This window comes from Humulus lupulus, chromosome 1 (genome assembly GCF_963169125.1).
Source record: "Humulus lupulus chromosome 1, drHumLupu1.1, whole genome shotgun sequence".
Taxonomy (NCBI): Eukaryota; Viridiplantae; Streptophyta; class Magnoliopsida; order Rosales; family Cannabaceae; genus Humulus; species Humulus lupulus.
In genome coordinates, this window is record NC_084793.1 from 68,449,426 (window position 1) to 68,469,614 (window position 20,189).

At 34.3% G+C, this 20,189-nt stretch overlaps 5 protein-coding genes across 6 annotated transcripts; 1 reads left to right on the forward strand and 4 right to left on the reverse strand.

Moving 5' to 3' along the window:
- Positions 1 to 1,183: 1,183 nt before the first annotated feature.
- On the reverse strand, positions 1,184 to 2,621 carry LOC133793966 (uncharacterized). The gene is made up of 2 exons (XM_062231185.1): positions 1,980 to 2,621; positions 1,184 to 1,878 (listed from the first exon to the last, which is right to left on the reverse strand). The coding sequence occupies exons 1-2, from the start codon at positions 2,619 to 2,621 to the stop codon at positions 1,813 to 1,815; spliced, it is 708 nt and encodes a 235-aa protein (XP_062087169.1). The 3' UTR covers positions 1,184 to 1,812.
- LOC133793979 (proline-rich receptor-like protein kinase PERK8) lies at positions 1,184 to 3,499 on the reverse strand. The gene is made up of 2 exons (XM_062231189.1): positions 3,077 to 3,499; positions 1,184 to 1,672 (listed from the first exon to the last, which is right to left on the reverse strand). Exons 1-2 carry the CDS (start codon positions 3,264 to 3,266, stop codon positions 1,515 to 1,517), a joined length of 348 nt encoding a protein of 115 aa, XP_062087173.1. The 5' UTR covers positions 3,267 to 3,499; the 3' UTR covers positions 1,184 to 1,514.
- Positions 3,500 to 4,290: 791 nt separating this feature from the next.
- LOC133816292 (secreted RxLR effector protein 161-like) lies at positions 4,291 to 5,182 on the reverse strand. Its single transcript, XM_062248865.1, has 2 exons — positions 5,072 to 5,182; positions 4,291 to 4,776 (listed from the first exon to the last, which is right to left on the reverse strand). Exons 1-2 carry the CDS (start codon positions 5,180 to 5,182, stop codon positions 4,291 to 4,293), a joined length of 597 nt encoding a protein of 198 aa, XP_062104849.1.
- A 5,032-nt stretch (positions 5,183 to 10,214) lies between these two features.
- Positions 10,215 to 14,010, forward strand: LOC133794008 (zerumbone synthase). The gene is made up of 3 exons (XM_062231202.1): positions 10,215 to 10,381; positions 10,467 to 10,547; positions 13,055 to 14,010. Exons 1-3 carry the CDS (start codon positions 10,347 to 10,349, stop codon positions 13,860 to 13,862), a joined length of 924 nt encoding a protein of 307 aa, XP_062087186.1. The 5' UTR covers positions 10,215 to 10,346; the 3' UTR covers positions 13,863 to 14,010.
- On the reverse strand, positions 13,812 to 18,724 carry LOC133793991 (bifunctional 3-dehydroquinate dehydratase/shikimate dehydrogenase, chloroplastic-like). 2 transcript variants are annotated; one of them, XM_062231192.1, is made up of 10 exons: positions 18,324 to 18,724; positions 16,242 to 16,335; positions 15,910 to 16,122; positions 15,458 to 15,798; positions 15,243 to 15,306; positions 15,028 to 15,136; positions 14,717 to 14,911; positions 14,487 to 14,635; positions 14,249 to 14,411; positions 13,812 to 14,105 (listed from the first exon to the last, which is right to left on the reverse strand). In XM_062231192.1, the coding sequence occupies exons 1-10, from the start codon at positions 18,533 to 18,535 to the stop codon at positions 14,062 to 14,064; spliced, it is 1,584 nt and encodes a 527-aa protein (XP_062087176.1). In that variant the 5' UTR covers positions 18,536 to 18,724; the 3' UTR covers positions 13,812 to 14,061. The 2 variants fall into 2 exon arrangements, with proteins under 2 accessions (XP_062087176.1, XP_062087181.1); XM_062231197.1 differs by having other exon boundaries at positions 14,717 to 14,869; positions 18,324 to 18,722.
- Between the last annotated feature and the right edge of the window lie 1,465 nt (positions 18,725 to 20,189).

A 20,189-nucleotide genomic window follows, 5' to 3' on the forward strand; every position in this document is an offset into this window, starting at 1 on the left:
TTAGAATGCTTCAAAGGTTAGAGATCATTTTTGTGTGATGCCTCGGGAATGGTACTAGATTATTCTTCAACTTCCCCACGTTGTTAAGCTCTTGAACCCCGCATTGCTAAAGTAGATGCGATGCTATAGAGCCTCCTCTATGTAAACGCTTGGGGGTATACATCAATTATTATGGAAGTGGACTCCCTTAGGGTGTGAATGTAATCAACAAAAAGGTGGTGAAACACTCAACCTTCGGTGTGGTTCTAGATGATATTGCTCACACATGCAAAGGCTTCAATGATATATCTTTTATGCATTGTAATAGGAAAGCTAACTCTCTTTCTCTCTTTGTGGAGATAGATAAAATGTGGGGGTCTGGTCTTTCTGTGTATTTGGCCATAGAGCATCTTTCCTTAGTTATTTTATAGTATATTCTCTTCGGTTAAAAGAAAACCCTCTTGTAGCTGTCTCTTTGATGAGTGTTTTTCTTAGAAAATGTACCCAAATAAATTGAGATCCATATAGAGTGTTGATTGTGGAGGACTTTATACTTGATCATAACCGTTGACTTTGATTCAATGGTATCAATTTTGAAGTTGGATTTGCTACTTTAATGACAAATTCATATTACTTGTGATTAATGAAAGAAACTTAATCACTATAAACGTAAGTATCAAAATAAAGAAACTTCAATTTCTTCACTCAAGAAAGATTATCATAGATCTGAAAACATATAAGAAATTGTTAAGAATACTTTTACAATCATTCGTAATGTAACTATTCAGATTGTACAACAAAATCAAGAATTAGTAAAGAATAGTGAAAGAACAAATCTAAAACAACAAGATTCGACAAAATTCTCTCTTTGAACTCCCTTCAAAGACCTGACTGAAATCCCTTCAGTTACTGTCTGATCCAAGCTTTTGCTTCTTCTTTGATCTTCAAAAACCCAGCCAGACTTCCTCAACTTCTTCTTCAACCTTTTTCCCTTATACCTGCAACGATAAGGCTAAGACCAAGAACTGAAATCTAGGGCTTTCTATCAGAGTTGGTTCACATGGAAAAACTGATTATTCTATTTATAGACAAGCCTGAGTCACATGTGTGAAGTGACTGACTAAACAGAAAGTTGTTTATATTCTTTTTAACCAACATGTTAAAAACTAGAGAAAAAACATGGTGATAAAACAAAAGACATCTCAGACAAAACAACATCATAATTATATCAAACACGTCAGAGTCCAAAATAGGCATTAACAATCTCCCCCTTTGGAAAATTATGATCATTGAATCAAATAACAAGATTGGCATGTAAACCAAAAAATAGAGTCAGTAAACACAACCAACCATGTAAACCCAGAGAAAGAGTTCATACAAAAGATAAGAAAAGAAAAAACACATAAATAGAAAAGACTACAGAAGAGTCGCACATATTCATCCATAAATAGTCACAAAAGAGAACCAACAAACAACCAGAACAACCAGAAACCTAGACTAAATATCCCCCTTAGTGATCATAATTGTAGCTTCAGTTACTGTGCAGAAAGAGAAACAGATGGATCAGTAGGCAACTCCTTCTGAGTTGATGGAGAAGGATCAGAGACACGAAGCTCCCCCTGAGCAAGAGCGACACTGCTAGGAAGCTCCCCCTGAGATGATGCCAGTGGGTTGGTTGGAGCAGGAAGAGAAGCTGTAGAAGAGGAGGGACGGGAAGAATGAGATTGATCATCAGAATCCATAGAGGCACGAAGCTAGGCCAACTGAGCTAAAACATGGCGTTCAAATTGCAAAGACCATTGCTTGTCCTTTTTGTATGTAGCCACAAAGGAATTAAAGTCTGACCGAAACTGATGCAAGTAGTCCAATAACAAGAACCACCAACCAGATGTAGGGAACCTAGGAAGAACATTTGTAGAATCTGGTTCAATAGGAGGTAGAATGGGAGGAGCAGTAAGACCTTGAAGAGATTTGTCAATATCAAGAACAGACAAAAAAACCTTTTGAGCAGTGAATTGTGGTGAAGTGGATATTGCCAACTGATGAAGTAGACAAGGAAATGGCAAAAACTGGCGAGTACCACTAACCAAAGCATCATTATATATTCGTTCAAAAATCAAGGTAGACAGATCAATAGAAACTCCAGTTCCAACAGCAAACATAAACTTAGCCATATACGACCCAAGTGTGGACTTGTGAGAATTTGGCAGCCAATTTGATATAGTTACCTTGTGGATGACCTTATATAACTTGGACAATGTTGTGGTAGGAAGAACCCCCTTAGCTTCAGGCCACTTAAAATCAGGACAACCAGCAAGCTCAGCAGCAACAATATTTAAGTTAGGGGAAAAGTCAGGACCAAACACAGGATTTTGAACCACAAGAATTTTCAAGGCTTTGGCAATAGCAGATGGGGAGCAACAAAACCACTTACCCCGACAATAAACTTTGAATTTATTTGGATGACTAGACTCTAGTAAATGTTTATCAATGTTAGAGTACACTTCCCTAACTAATTTCTGAGACGGCATGAGCATATTAGAGATAGTATGAATCCACCCTCTAGATAACATTAATTTGTGAAGCTCAGGAAAATCAGATAACACAACATTGGACTCCACATTCAAAGATCGAAAAGGCATGCGATCTTTATACTTGTTAAATTTTCATGAGTTATTAAAAAACAACAAAGGAGGAACATCAGATGCATGGGAACCAGGGATTGAGCTAGAGGGAGTGGAAGACTTTCTGGATGCAGTCTTTGAAACTTTAGATGACTGGGGAGGCACATGAGAAGATTTAGAGGAACTCTTTTGTGTTTTGGACGACTCCAAAGACTCAGATGCAACATGACATTTTTTAGAGCCAGGAATAGGTCGAGTGGAAGGAAGAGGGGCCTGAGAAGGAGAAGCAGAAGAGGTTTGGGTGGCTTTAGACACAAAACAGGTTGTACGCTTTGGCAGAGGGGGTTTTAGATTTGGGTTTATGAGCAATAGCTTTGATATTTTTTCGAAGCAGAGAGTGAGAAGGAATGGGAGAAAAAATAGGGGAAACCTCAGACTCAACAATATTCGAAAAAAAAGAGATGAAGGGTTACCTGAAACCTCATCTCCAGACGGTGGGACGACGGTAGAAAAGGGCTCAGCGGAGCTAGAGGCGACAATGAATTCAGGAACAGGGGGCAAAGGCACCATCGGAGACAAGGACGAAGAGACCTCAACCATAGGAGAGACAGACGAAGGTTCTGACATTGGGGACGGTAGAGAGGAAGCTGAATCAGATGACATTACAACTAGGTTTTGGAAGAAAAAAAATGAAGAAGATGCTCAAGGAAAAAAAACGGGATTATATATTAGTGCCAAAAAATAAATAAATGCATTTATAAAAAAGACACTGTGCAACATAAAGACTGAGAAATAAAATATGGCCCAAAAATAATTTTAAGGAAAAAATAAAAGCTATCATGATATATCAAGAACAACTGAGTCAAGACAGATAGACCAAAAAAAAATTTAGACTATTGTTGAACAATGATGCAAAGGAGAGAATGCTAGGAGGAAAAAAAAACTTGAACAAGAAAAACACAATTCAATCACACAGATCATAAGAAAATACTAATAACACTATTTTCAACTCAATGATGACCCAATATTTTCCATGTGTGTGTGAAAGTGTCCTCATGTGAGTAAACTCACTCCTTCAAATAAACACACTAACTTCAGATTTTTTTTTTCAATTTTTTTTGTTTTTAAAATAAAAATTCAGCTATGGCTTTCACTCTTGAACATGGATGTAGCTGTCTTCTTTAATAGAACTTACTAATGTAGAAGGAGCAAACTACTCAAAAGTAAATTCAGCAAGAGAAAGCTCTTCCCATTGCACTTGACAAGGTAGCCGTTTTAGTTGAGAAAAATACAGGTTGAATAAAAAAAATCCTGGAAAATAATGAAATTAGAAAAATTTGGATGAGACAAAAAATGATAGTGAACAAAAGATAAAACTCCAATGCATTTTCGAACATGAACAAAAGTCTGAGAATTGAGAGCTTTGGTAAAAAAATATGCAAATTGAGCATCAGAAGAGACATGAGATAGCATGATGGTTTTTTATTAAACTAATTCTCGAATAAAGTGGTACCTAATATCAATGTGTTTAGTCCTTGAATGTTGCACATGATTTTTTGAAATATTAATAGCACTAGTATTGTCACAATACATGACTAAAGATTTTCGTGGAAAACCATAATCAGTGAGCATCTTATTCATCCAAATTAGTTGGGTACAACAACTCCCACCCGCAATATATTCAACTTCAGCAGTGGAAAGAGAAATAGAATTTTATTTTTTTACTATGCCAAGACACTAGATTATTACTTAGATAAAAGCAACCCCCAACTGTACTCTTTCTGTCATCTAAATTTCCAGCCCAAACTGAGTTATTGTACCCTACTAAAGACATATTAGTACCATTGGTATACCACAACCCAAACTCTACTGTTCCTGCCACATATTTCATTATTCTCTTAACAGCTACCAGATGAGACTCAGTAGGGGAGGCCTGATATCTAGCATAGAGTCCTACACTAAAACATATATCAGGTCTACTGACAATAAGATAAAGAAGACTCCCTATCATACTACAAAAGAGAGTTGGATCAACTGATTTTCCTGACACGTCACGAGTGAGTTTAGAAGTAGTACCTATGGGTGTCCTAGCATGCTTGGAATGCTCAAGACCAAATTTTTTTAGCATGTTAAGAGTGAAATTAGACTGTGAAATAAAAATTCCATTTTCCATCTGTTTAATTTGTAAGCCTAAGAAAAAAATTAAGATCACTTATCATGCTCATTTCGAATTCAGACTTCATTAGCTCAACAAAACTATTTATTTCATCAGGGCAAGTGGACCCAAAAATAATAACATGTACATAGATTTGAGCCATAAATATACCCGTGTTTAGATGTTTGATAAAGGGAGTTTGATCTGCATTTCCCCTGACAAATCCATTATTTAGTAGAAAAGAGGTTAACCTATCATACTAAGCCCATGGTGCTTGCTTTAGTCCACATAACACCTTCTTTAGTTTGTATACATGATCTAACAAATGAGGATCTTTAAAGCCTGTTGGTTGCTCCACAAACACTTCTTTCTGAAGTATGCCATTCAGAAAGGAACTTTTAACATCCATTTGATGAAGCTTCATTTTAAATTGACACGCAATAGCAAGGAGCATGCGAATAGATTCCAGTCGAGATACTGGAGCAAACGTTTCTTAAAAATCAATACCTTCCACTTGATTATATCCTTGAGCTACCAGTCGAGCCTCATTCCTAAGTGACATTACCAAACTCATCTGACTTGTTTTTAAAAATCCATTTTGTCCCAACTCTATTTGTTTCCACAGGCCTAGGAACCAGCTCCTAGACATCATTTCTCTTAAATTGTTCCAGTTCGTCTTGCATAGCACAAATCCAATGTTCATATAACAAGGCCTCCTTAGCATTTTTTGTCTCTATTAAAGATAGATAACAGCAGTGACTTATTTCATTTGTTGCCTTTCGCCTAGTCACCATGCAGTCAGTAGGATTACCAATAATCACTGTTGGAGGATGATCCTTTGGAATCATTAAGGTGGATCATTTTTATATAATCCAGCATGAGTTGGTTCAAATGGATTAGTACTAGTAATGTCTTCTAGAACTGAGCTGGGAGAAGATTCGTCAACTACATCATTAGACTGATCTGACAGAGATGTCTCCACAGACTGAGAAGGAGACTGATTTTCTTCAATAACAGGCTCAGTGGGAACAACTGGTGGAACATATAGAACATGAGGATTATCATCTTTACTAGTCTCTTCTTTATCCTCTAATTCATCAAATCTCACATTTATAGATGACTGTACGAGTGCTCTTGTTGAAAATTCTATAGGCCTTACTGTTTACTGCAAATCCTAAAAATAGTCCTTCATCACTTCTAGTAGGGCTGTGCAAAAATTTTTACAACCCGCCCAACCCGAATAATCCGCCCAAACCAACTCGAAAAAACCGCCAAAAAACGCAACCCGAATAAACCGCCCAATTGTTACATTGGGCGGGTTGAAAATAATTATCAACCCCCCCAATTAAGAAATTATTATCAATTTATTATTTTTAATATATTCAAATAAATATATAAATTAATTAAGTTTTGTTTTAATTTTTTTACTATAAATTTAAAATATTGTTTTAAGCTTAAAAAGATAAACTTCACACTATTAGTACTAGTATTTAAAAGAAAAAAAATTACAAAAATGTAAAAAAAAAAAATACTACTTTTGTTTGGGCGGGTTGACCCGACCAACCCGCAAAAAAAAATACCATTTCGGTTTGGGCGGGTTTACCCAACCAACCCGCCCAAATTATTGGACAGGTTAAAATTTTTTTTCTTAATTGGGCAAGTTACGGGTCACTTTTGCTAACCCGATTATGACATTGGACGGGTAAAAATGCCTTGTAACCCGACCAACCCGCCCAATGATCAGCCCTAACTTCTAGGATCAATTTGGCGAGATGCTCTATCATTCAGTATATAGCACGTACATCCAAAAATATGTAAGTGAGCTAGATTGGGAGTTTTACCCTTCCAAATCTCAAGCTGTCTGAGGTGTTCCTAATCTGAGATGAACTCGATCGCTAATATAGCAAGTTGTATTCACAGCTTCAGCCCAAAAACGAGTGGCAACCTTCTTTCCACTTAACATGACCCGAGCCATTTCTTGGAGAGTTCTGTTTTTCCTCTCAACTACACCATTTTGTTGAGGTGTTTTAGGTGCAGAGAACTCATGAGCAATACCGAGATGATCACAAAATTCTGCAAAAAGATTATTCTCAAATTTTTTTTTTCATGATCACTCCTCAACTTGAAGACTTTTATAATCTTTTGAACCTTTTCATTTTGAAGTTTAAGAACAAGGCCAGAAAGTACTCCAAAAGTATCAGACTTTTCCCTGATAAAATTGACCCAATAATATCTGGAATAATCATCTACACAGACCATGCCATATATTTTCCCACTTATACTCTCAGTTTGCATGAGTCCCATCAAGTCCACATGTAGAAGTTCTAAAACTTGAGAGGTCTGCAGCAACTTGACTATAGGATGAGTTGCTCTAGTTTGTTTCCCTAACTGGCATGGACCACAAGCATTTTCTTGACTAACTTTACATTTTGGAACTCCCCTAACTGCCTTGAGCTTGATCAATTTCTAGAGATCTCTGTTGTTCAAATGACCCATTCTATGATGCCACAACTCTGATTTTTTAAGTATAATTCTCTGACACAGAACATCACTGTCCAGCTTGTAGCAGTTATCATTGGATCTCCTTCCTGTCAAGATTTTATTTCCATCAGACGAAACTACAGAACAACAACTGTTAGAAAAATTTACCAAATAACCTAAATCACACAGCTGACTTATACTAATCAAGTTTGCTTTCAACCCCTCAACATACAAAACATTCTTTAGAGATGGAAGATTCTTCATAACAAAGATCACATCTTCCTTGTATAGCCCATTTGTTTCCATCACCAAAAGTCACAACACCTTCAACCTTTCTTTGTAGTTTATTAACAAGTCTTGGTTTCCAGTCATATGACGTGAACAACCACTATCAAAGTACCACTGGTTTTCCTTAAATGCAAATAAAGAGATATGAGCCACACATGCTTTTGGGTCAACTGAACTTTCTCTAGGACAAATATCAAATGGTACAAAATCAACCTTCTCTTCAGACTTAACTGAAGACTTCAATCCCTCCTTTCTATCAACTAAATTTTGATGGTAAGATTGCAACTTAAAGCACTTTGGGCGAATATGACCACGCTTATTGCACAAATGACAGACTGGGAAAAATCTTCCACAAGAGGGACTTTTTAAACTATTTGGTCTTCTTCAAGATTCATCTTCCTGAGACTGAAAGTTTATAGATTGATCTGCACTTGGATAAAAGCCTTTGGAAGTAGAGGGACCCTCGGTAAGTGTCTCCTTTCCATTTCTGTTTAATAGCCTTACCTTTCTTCGAGAACCTTCCCCTCCAGATTCTCCTCTAGGTTTTTTAACTTTCAGAACTTCAAATCTTAAGGCCTGCAACTGTACATTCTTATCATCGATTTCCCTCAATAACCTTTTTACTTTCCCTTCAAGGTTTTTGTTAACTAGAATTAATTCTTGATTTTTTCCTTCAACTTGTTTGACCTTCTTAATCATACTCACCCATTGCTCATACATCTGTTCATAAGCAGTTTGTTGATCCAAGCTTTCTGTATCAGACTCACCAAACTCTTCATCCTCGCTTTCATTTTTCCGATTAGATGAAGCCATAAATGCTACCACACATTTCTCTTGATCTGAGTATTCACTGCATGTTTCATCTTTATCCTCATCACTGTCACTCCAAGTGACCGCCATAGCCTTCTTCTTTTTCAGAGTATTGGCACACTCAGCTTGAATGTGTCCAAAACCTTCACACTCTCGACACTATATCCCTATATTTTTCTTTTCTTGAGGAACCATAGATCTTTAATTAAAGGGCACATTTTTCTTGAAGATATTCTCTTTTCCACCTGGGTTACTTCTTCTCATGTTCTTTTTCAGGAATTTTGCATATTTTTTTTGTAAGAAAAACCACCTTATCATCAATTATACATTCCGATACATCATTCTTCTTCAATTCTTCTTTGTGAACAAATGCAAGGCTGTTATTTCCCTTATCCTTTTCTTTCTTTTCTTTGCCCCACCTTTTTAAGGTCATCCCATAGTTTTGTAAAGAACCTATCAACTCATCAAGATCTAGTTCCTCTACATCATGAACTTCAATAGAGGTAACTTTTGCTTTAAAAGCTCTCGACAAGACAGCAAGAACTTTCCTGACCAATTTCGAATTGGAGTATATCTTTCCGAGAGCATAAGGCTCGTTTGAGATATCACATAGTTCGGCATGAAAATCTACTACTGTCTCTCCATCATCCATATTCAAGTTCTCGAACTGAGTAGCTAGAGCCTTTAATCTAGCTTTCTTGACAGCTTGAGTCCCGTCATTCTTTGTCTTCAACTTATCCCAAACATCTTTAGCAATTTCACAGTTGGCTATGACTTTCATCTGGTTTGTTGAGACAACATTGAAGATAGTATGAAGAGCTTTGGAGTTGAAATTTGCCTTTTCAATCTCAGTTTAAGACCATTCACTCATTGGCTTGACTATTTCAACTCGATTTTTAGTAACACTCGGGGCCTTCCACCTATTCTCTACTGCCATCCGTACTCTTTCACCTACAGCTCTCAGAAATGCCCTCTTCTTGGTCTTCCAGTATGGGTAATTTTAGCCTTCTAACATAGGAGGTCTTGAAGTACATCCCCCTTCTCTGAACATATCCATTTTTGAATCTACACACAACAAAAACAAACACCCATATACAACAAGAAAAAAGATTGATAGATCACGAATTATCCAAAAACAAAAATCCACAAAGATACAGTCACTAAAGCAAATAAACCCAAACAAAATGTCAAACAGATAGATATCGATCTTAGAAACCATGCTCTGATACCAATATGAAGTTGGATTTGCTACTTTAATGACAAATTCATATTACTTGTTAATGAAAGAAACTTAATCACTATAAACGTAAGTATCACAACAAAGATACTTCAATTTCTTAACTCAAGAAAGATTATCATAGATTTGAAAACATACAATAAATTGTTAAGAATACTTGTACAATATTTCGTAATGTATCTATTCAGATTGTACATTGTACAACAAAATCAAGAATTAGTAAAGAACAGTGAAAGAACAAATCTAAAACAACAAGCTTCGATAAAATTCTCTCTTTGAACTCCCTTCAAAGACCTGACTGAAATCCTTTCAGTTAGTGTCTGATCCAAGCTTTTGCTTCTTCTCTGATCTTCAAAAACTCAACCAGATTTCAACCTTTTTCCCTTGTACCTACAACAATAAGGCTAATACCAGTATAGGGTTTCCTATTAGAGTTGGTTCACATAAAAAAGTTTATGTGTGAAGTGACGGGCTAAACAGAAAATTATTATATTCTTTTTAACCAACTAAAGAAAAAAGATACTGATAAAACAAAAGACATCTATGACAAAATAACATCATAATTTTATAAACTCGTCAGAGTCCAAAATTAACAAATTTTGTGCATTTAGTAGCGTTCCCATACAATTAAGCAAACCGTACTCTACCTATTGGGCCTTGACTTTCTCTCTCACTTCTTGTGATATATAATGAGATAGTGGGTGTGTAGTCGTTATTGAGTGAGGGATAAATATACTCTTCGAACAACTGAAAAAGGCCTCTCTCTCTCTATATGCGAATAAGAATGTTGAGTGTTAAATTATTAAGGTACGAAAAAGCGGATTCTCTTCGACTCTTATTTGATTTCTCATATATATATTTTCCTCCTTACTCAAATGATTGTTTAAAACAGGAAAAACATCACTGTTTTGAGAGATTCGCTTTCTCCGACATGCCTCATCAGAGGATTGTCTTCTCAGACTCGAAATGGAAGGTTAGTCAATTTGTTTTTTACTCTCAATTTTTATTCAATTTGGGTTTCGTTCCCATGCTTACCCGAGATGAATTGAGGTTGAGACGAATACCAAAAGGGACTTTTTGAAAAGAAGAAGGGATTATTATTATTTTTTTGGCTCGATGAAATATAGTTTTTATTTTTTTAAACGTAAACATCTACCGTTTTTTCTAATATGCCATTTAATGCTGGACCGTTTTGAATTCTTTTTTTTTTAAATGGAAATTACATTTTATATGAGATTTTTAATAGAGTGTGCAAAAAAATATGACTTTTTAATAGAGTGTGCAAAAATATGACTTTTTAAAAAAATTAATTTATGGTTTTTTTTAAGAATTTTCACTTTTATGGATTTATTTTCTCATATTTTTGTATAAAAGTTAGTTTATGCCATAATTTTACTTTTAATCAAATTTGGAAGGGTATGTTTGTAATTTAATAATTATTTTTTTAGGTTATTTGTTTTTTTATATTGTTTTTTTATATTATTAATTTTATATTAAATTTTTCTTTGGTTGTTTTGCAAATTCTTTTTTTTGTAATATGAATTGTTTTTAAAATTATTATTTATTTATTATAAACATGTTTTTTTAAGATTGTACATTTTTTTTTTCAAATTCTGAGTAGGGTAACCAGTTACTTGATTGATTTTAAAATAAAATTCTAGAGCTAGGTTAAATAACATGCACCAGGAGGGGTAACAAGTTATCCTGAGATGAGTAACTTTCTGCCATAAGAGGGGCAACCAGTTACCTAAGAGGGGCAACCAGTTACTAATATTAAATATGAAAAGAAACATCAAATTTGAAGGAAAAAAATGAAAGAACACTTCATTAAAAAATGAAGAAGAAGTAGCTATGATTTTAGTAACATAAGTAACTAGTTACCACAAAGAAACCATAAATATACACACACCAGAACGTGAAAGTAACCAGTTACCATCAGAACCAGAACGTGAAAGTAACCAGTTACCATCAGAAATATACACACAAAGAATGTGAAGGTAACCAGTTACCCATTCACGTTTTCATATTTTTATTAGTTTTCTTTTCAAATTTTGGTATTCCTATAAGTGTTACAACAAAAAGAAAATGCTGAAAAAATTGATTTGAATTTTTTTTTATATATAGTGGAAAAAACTATAAAAAAATTACAATGATAAAAGATAATAAATAAAAAAATAGTAGAATAATTATGTAATGTTAAAATATATGTGTGAAAAAAAAAAGAAATAGAATGAGAAAAGAATAAGTACAAAAATAAAAAAAATATGAATAAAAAATAAAAGAAATGATGAATGAAAAAAAAAATAGATGAATAAATAAGAATGAAAAGAAGAAGAAGAAAAATAATGGAAAAATGAAAAGAAAAAAACATGACTGAAAAAATTGGTAGAAAAAAAAGCTCATATGTGTGAAAAATGAAAAAAAAAATGGAAGGAGAAAATAATAAATACAAAAATGAAGAAAACATAAAATGAAAAAAAAAACAAAACAATACAAATGAAAGAAAAAAAATAGATAAATGAATAAAAATAAAAAGAAGAAGAAGAATAATGAAAAGAAAAAATGATAAAGGAAAAATTGGTAGAAAAAAAAAAGAAAAAAGAAAAAATGGAAGAAAATACAAGTAAGGAAAAAAAAAAAAAAAAAAAAAATGATGGAAAAAAAAATTATCTTCAAAATCAAAGAAAACATAACTATGATAAAAAAAATGTGACATTTCCATAGTTTAGTTAGCTACTAATTGTGTTTCCCATATTTTAACTTTTTCTTTAATAAATTTCTCATACAAATTAAGAAAAGTATAACTTCCATATTTTTGCACATCAATTGTATAAAAGTTATATTTTTGAAAAATTCCCCTTTTTAAATATTATATCCACTATTGTAGTTGCACTGCATTTGATTTAGTGTTGTTTCTAAACCCATTGTCGTTTTGTCAGAATTTTCGCCCTTTTTTTTTCTTAGTGGAAAAGTTGTGTCAATATTTTAGTTGACTGTATGAATATCAATTTTTTTTTAGTTTCCTGTAGTACTGTTGCTTACAAAGCGTTGCTCTTTGAATGTAACTGTTGTCCATAAGAGACGGTCTCGTTTATTTATATTTTTATTATAGAATTGCCGTTTCTATAATAAGTGGTAACTTTGAATGTTAGTATTGTCGTTTGCGTATGAATTTGCCGTTGTTTTTTTTTCTTATTCTTTCTTAAATCATTCCTGAAAATTTATTTTATAGCATTATTCGTTTTTTTATCGTTTTATGATTGGTGTAATGCCGTCTTTTTGATTTATTGTTATTTCTCACTCATTGTTTATTGTTACAATATGCAAGATTTATTGTTATCGTCTTGTCGTGTGTGAATAACATTACCGTTTGTTACAGGCGATGTTTACGTTGCTTTCTTTACGTTCATTCTTTCTTCCAGACTTATAGTCGACACATTAATTAGCCTGAGACAATTTCTTTACTATGGAAAATAACAGGCTTGATGGCAAGGTGGCACTAATCACAGGAGCAGCAAGCGGAATAGGGAAAGCAACTGCCACCAAATTCATCAACAATGGCGCCAAAGTCATCATAGCAGACATCCAACACCATCTCGGCCAAGCCACGGCGAAGGAGCTCGGTCCAAACGCGACCTTCATAGCATGCGATGTCACCAAAGAGTCTGATATCTCCGCGGCCGTGGACTTCACAGTCTTCCAACACAACCAGCTCGACATAATGTACAACAACGCAGGGGTCCCCTGCAACACTCCTCTGAACATTGCAGACCTGGACATGGCGGTGTTTGATAGGATCATCGACATCAACGTCAGAGGAGTGGTGGCTGGGATTAAACACGCTGCCCGTGTGATGATCCCACGAAAAACTGGCTCAATTCTATGCACTGCAAGCGTCACGGGAGTCATGGGGGGCTTGGCGCAGCACACCTACTCTGTCTCCAAGTCTGCTGTTGTAGGAGTTGTGAAGTCTGTGGCTGCTGAGCTTTGCAAGTACGGAATAAGGGTCAATTGCGTCTCTCCCTTTGCCGTACCGACTCCGTTTGTGATCGATGAAATGCGTCGGCTCTTCCCGGGGTTTGATGATCGCCGGATCACAGAAATGGTTTATAGTACGGGTGTTTTGGAAGGAGCAAATTGTGAGCCAGATGATGTAGCTAATGCAGCCCTGTACCTTGTGTCGGATGAGGCTAAGTACGTAAGTGGTCATAATTTAGTAGTGGATGGAGCTTTTACGTCTTTCAAGAGTTTGGATTTTAAATTCCCCATACCAAATCAGGAGCAATGAAAACATATATTTTTCAATGTCTAACTTTGAGAAATGTTAAGGAGATTACAGCAAGTGAGCTCGGGTATGAGTATCTTAATTTTTTTCACTACAATGCACATAAATTTATGTACATATTTCCCTCCACAATATGTCTCAACTTGCTTAATTCTACGCGGTTGTTACTTTAAGACACTCTCAGCAGGACTTCTTACAATACTCAAAATTGTTCTTCAACCAGCTTGCGCATGACATTTTCTGGAGCTGCAAACAGGCATAAAATTTCAAATATAAGAAAGATGTGATTCATGGATAAATATGCATTATCTGAATTTTAAAACCCTTAAGTTCTAGTATTAAGTTGGGGGAAAAGAGTTATCAACTGGACAAAGGCATAGGATTTATACCTGGAACTCCAGTAAACAAGCTGAACTGACCAATGGCCTGTCTGATGAACATCTCAACTCCACTCACCACAATGGCCCCAACCTCAGCGGCCTCTTGCAATAGTCTTGTATTTCTCGGAGTGTAAACAGCATCAAAAACCAGATTGTAAGCTCTTAATGCCTCCTGAACAAGTGTAGAAACGTAAGAAAATACTTTATTTTAACATATGTATACCAAGTTATGCAGAGAGAGAACGACCTTTGAAATAGGACTTTCATTTGTATTTGGTTCCATTCCAATCGAAGATGCATTTGCAAATATCATTCCTTTTTCAGGGCAGAAGCTGTCTAAAACCTCAGACGAGTGAGCTTCTCCTGAAACTGCCAATGCAAGAGCTTTTGCTCTCTCTTATTTTAAAAGACACTCAGGTCAGAAATACGGAAATTGCTAAATATAATTACTAAAAAGAGAGTAGCAATGTGGTCTACCGTAATTTCGGTTGAATATCACAACCCGGGCACCTCTATCTCTTGCTCCAAAAGCTAGTGCTCTTCCTGCTCCTCCTGCTCCCATTAACACAAAAAGTTTCCCAGAAATCGGAGAAGAAGCATGTGATACAACCCCATCTGCGACTTCCCTTTCTGTTTCATACATTAAAATCCAAATGACTGGAATATGATCATCTGTTTCAATGGTAGAAATTTCTAAACCATGAACAGATTACTCATTCTCCTAAGAATGATTACGGAATTGAAAGGATAAATGAAACGAATTAAGTATTTTGGTAATGTAGTGGTACCTCTTAGTGCATCCTCTATTGCAGTAATACAAGCCTCAGAATCTGTATTGTAACCAATCAGCTTTCCATCACTTGGCCTTCTTACTAAGGTATTTACAGCTCCTATGGACTGAAAATCAAGAAGAAGAACCCATTCCAAACAAAATTCATAAGGGAAATAATGTCTCATCTTCCCAGAAATTATGTGAACTTAACAACACTTAAAATGTCCAAACCTTAGCCAGTGGATGAACTTCATCACAACATTTCACCACTTTTTCTTTATGTGGTATTCCAACACTAGTTCCACCAAGAAGGAAAAACAACAATGTGATTGTAGTGTAAATTAAAAATGCCAGCAACTAAAATAAGCTCTGATTTAGAACATGAAATTAGGTAAACAAACTTTAACGACCTTTTTGTTTAAGTAAATTCGATATCTCAAGCATACCTGAAACCAGCAAAGTCCATGCTTGTGTACGTTTTGAAGAATTCATTGACATTATCAACCATCATGGGAACATAAATTCCATTGTATCCAATATGTCTTAGAGCAGGGTTGTGTAGAATAGGGCCCTTACTATGGCCAACAGGATTTGAAATGAGGCCAAAGACTTTTGTATACTCATTTACATGTTCAAGCTCATAAACTTGTTTAATGCTAGCCAAAGTTGGTAAGCCAGGAATAGGGTGGCTTTTGAGATAACCATACACTAAAAATCCACCAAACTTTGGTGCCAAAAGTTGGCTTATAAGACCTCTACTGCCCACTGCAGTAGCAATTAATGGCACCTAATTTTCATAATTAAAAAAAATGAAGAAATTGGTGTTATTGGAAGTATGAAAATGAAAACAAGTTTTTCTTTTTATTGTTAATAGAATTGTTTTTTTCTTTTCAATTACCTGACAATGAGTAAGCATTTGGAAAATTGGGGCTACATCGGTGATGTTATGCACTTCAACTATTAGTCTGATAACATCTGCCCCAGTGGATTGCATACACGCAATAAGATTACCAAGTTTTTCTGATGAGGGTTTGCTACCATTTACATAGCTCGATACAATTATTTGGCTGTTTACAGGCATGTGTTCGACCATGGCTATATCAGAAGCCACCTGAAATGAAGTTTCACTTTAGCTAAAGCTAATACAGAAAAATATTACTAAGTATAAGTAAACTAATAAAAGATCTATAAATATATGTATAAGTGATAAAAATAGAAAGAGAAGAATACCTCGTACTCCATTTCTACGAACTCTACATCTAATTCAAAAGCCATTCTCAACACTTGCAAAGCAGTGTTCTTGGAGCCACTATTGCCACCGGTCCTTGATTATGAAAATGACAAATTTTAATCATGCTTTCTAGATTTTAATTTGTCCCTTTGGCCATACTTGGTTTATTTTCTTAATATAATAATTTGCATTTTGTTTTGGTGTTGTGTTCTTTTAAGTGATAAAACTAGGGGTGTTTGGATTAGTGGGTTTGGAGGGATCTTTTTACCCGTCCAATCTAAAATTTTAATTAAATTATTTCAATGTTTAAATTCACTACAAATATGCCATAATCTACAAACTTCGTGAAGCAGCCCAAGACTAAATTTACCAGGGTACGTAAGTCCAAATCGTATAGATATCCAAGCCCATTTAGCAAAGTCTAGCTTACTTAGAAGGACAAAGTCAATAAATAATTTGAAACTCATTCCAAGCAGTTCACTTTACACAAAAGACTCGTTGTACACTCTCCCAACGGCAAGATAGAGAGAATCTTGGAAGATGTGTCATTCTACGCCTCGTTCGACCAAGTCTTACGGAGAAAGTGTTGTTCACTCTCCCAAATGAGACTCCTATTTAAGAAAGAGATCTTTCTCAGAGAAGGATCACAGACTACGCACTAAACTCTTAATTATCTCAATTCTTACTCTTTAAGCATTCTCTTTTCAATCAATCTCCGCCCTTTCCGACGACGACATTAGCTAAGTATTTTACTCTTATTTCCAGTCTACTTATTCCGAACTACTTTACAAACTTGACCGTCAGAGTATCTTTGGTCGGCACCACTCTGGTGTCCCAAAGACTTTACGGTCTTTTTCCCTTTTGTTGTGTACAGATTGCCGGTGCCCACCTTCGATCAATTCAATTGTAGATTCGTGTGTCTACAATATGTCTTTGAAGATATTAAAGAGTAATTACAAGATTTAAAAATAAATTTAAAAGGAAAATATATATTTTTTCCATAAAATAGTTTAGAGTTATTATAAAAAATATAATATCATAAATTAATTGGAAACAAAATTTAACCTGAGTATTTATCTATTTGAACAATTTTTTAAAGTACTAATTGATTTAGAATTTAAACATCACACAATTAAATTTAAATTCCAAAGATATCAATCTCTAAAATTCTCATTAACTAATTTATAAATATAAATTATATATCTATTAAGAACTAAAAAATAAATTATATTTTTTTTAATTGAACGGATTGGATTACATTAGACGAGTTGAGATCAATTTCTAATCCGTTCAATGTAATAATTGGGCAGATTAGAAAAATAATTGAGTTTTCAGATTGCATTTTAATCGGGTTAGATTGCGCAGATTAATCGAATGGCAAAAAAATTATGAACCCCTCGATAAAACAATGAATAAGACAAATAAAATAAACTTTTGGTTGGTAAAGTGTGAACTTTGCTAAGTCACAATCATAAAGGTAAGCTTATCTCTGGCCCCTAATGGTAGATTTATTTTGTTTTCAGAAAAAAAAAACCAACTACATGTAATAAGTGATCTAAGTTGAACCATGTGATAAGTGATCAGAGTTGAAAAAACGCATGTCATTTTTATTTTTCTAATTAAAAAAAATAATAGAAAACCCAATATCCATTTTAGATTCATTTATCTAAAAATTCTATAGACTATGTTCACTCCATCTTTTTACGAACAATGATAAAATGGTCAGGTATGCAAACATTAAGAGAGTAAAATATGTAAAATTAAAAATGGGAAAGCGGTAAAACTTGAGAGTTAAAAAGTAATTTTTTTTTATCTATCTACTCATATTTACGTAGTTGTAAAACGTAAAAGCAAGCAGACAGAGTTCAGAAACAACCAGAAGATATTTTTGCTCATCAATTGGAACCAACAAGTAACAACTATAAGAGTTTGTGTTTGTGCTCAATTATTATTTTGGTTTTCTCTTATATATATTACTTTTTTAAACTTAAAAGCTCTTGCGAAACAATTAATAATCAAACACATCAATATATATATATATAGATAATTAAGAATATATGATTGATGAGAGAGAGAGATACCTAATAGAGAGAATTGCAGGGAGAGTTCTTTGTTTGATGAGCTTCTCAAGTTGAGAAATGTTAGAAAGAGACAACGAACAATGAATGGGAATCTCCACAAGGTCAGCTCCCTGTGCTTTTGCCTCATCCATGGAGGCCACCATTTGGTCCAAGCTTCCATACTCTATGGGTGCGCACACCAGAAGATTTCTTTTTAAATTAAAAAATGCCATAACAACTCGAGAAAGAGTAGTGAAAAAAGAATATGAAACTTGGAATATATTTACATGGGATATGGCTATAGCTTATATAAACAATAGTAAGTATATAATAAGCTAGTTATTAATTTAATATTAGTAAATATACACCTGCTTTGTTACAAGCCTCAAATATATATATATATGCAGTGAGAGAATATTAGAAATTGTTGTGGTGAGTGTACAGAGCAGTGGCAATGTCTTATATAATTGATACGCGCGCGAATCCAAGACTACGAATGTGTGGTTCTCCTACTTCAATCTTAGTAAGAATCAAAAGATGGGGTCAAGCTCTAGATCGACCTAAACTCACTTTAAACAATGACATTATTTATTTATAGAAGTAAAACCGATTATAAGCTACTCGTAATAGTAATTTTTTTTTTAGAGTAAACTCGTAACTGTAATTATTAGTAATAATATATGGCATCGTTCGTAAATATTGGGAAAATATATATAAATATATATATATTTATAGGACAATTGGGCTTCACTTTACACTCTACCGGTAGGACTCTCAGGATTTCTCGACCTGTAAATAGTTTTCAGCGCGACTTTTTTATGACCGTGTATATTGTAACTATTTAGAGCATCCTGTAAATATTTAGAAAATTCCGAATAGTTTACAGTACCAAAAACTAGGTTTAAATATGTTGTTTTCCATGCACATAAAAAAATTAGTCACGCGTGCAACAACATATTTGAACCTAATTTTCGGTACTATAAATTATTCGAAATTTTCTGAATATTTACAGGATGCTCTAAATAGCTACAATATACATGGTCATAATAAAAAATCGCGCCGAAAACTGTTCACGGATTGAGAACACTGAAAGCCCTCAAACCTTATAACAAAAATTCCCTTATATTTATATTAATTTTTTTTTTTTTTGTTATTATTATATAATTGCGAGTTCCAAAATAATGCTATTGTCAGCGGTAGCAACTAGCAACATGTGACTGCCCTACAAAGAAGCAAGCTCCTGTGAATTTAATGTTTGGCATGATTAATAATGGAGTGGGGTCGGAAAACACGGTGAGAGATTCTGTTGTTTGGCAATAGAGAAGATGATCGATCTTCTCCCATCAAATTCAGTCTTTTGGGAATATGTAACAACCATGTTGATCGATGATGATGAGATTCTTGAAATTATTAATGTAGAAAAACATAGAAAAAGGGAAGATAATTCCACGTTTTCTGGAGCCAGAAGACAAAAGTCTTTTTGGATATTTTGCATTTCAGCCTAAAACTAATAATAATAAAATGGAACAATAGTGTGCCCCACGCGTTCATCACTCTTGTTAGTTACTTAGACAGTTAGACCAAAACGTCCAACAAAACCTGTCCCACACACGTGTAATCTAATTATGCATTGATTTCTTTCTTGTATGATATGATATGTGTTGGATTTTGGATACATTTCCATGACCTCATGGATTGCCCATCCAGGCTTAGCTTGACCATTTGGGTGATTAGTTTGAATTTGCATTATATATTATTTAATTAAATAAATAGATAATTAGACATTATTTTTATTTAATTAGTTAAAAATAATATTTAACAATATTTTAGATATTTCTTATCAGAGTATAATTTAAATTATGTTTTGAATTAAATTCAATTTTCTTA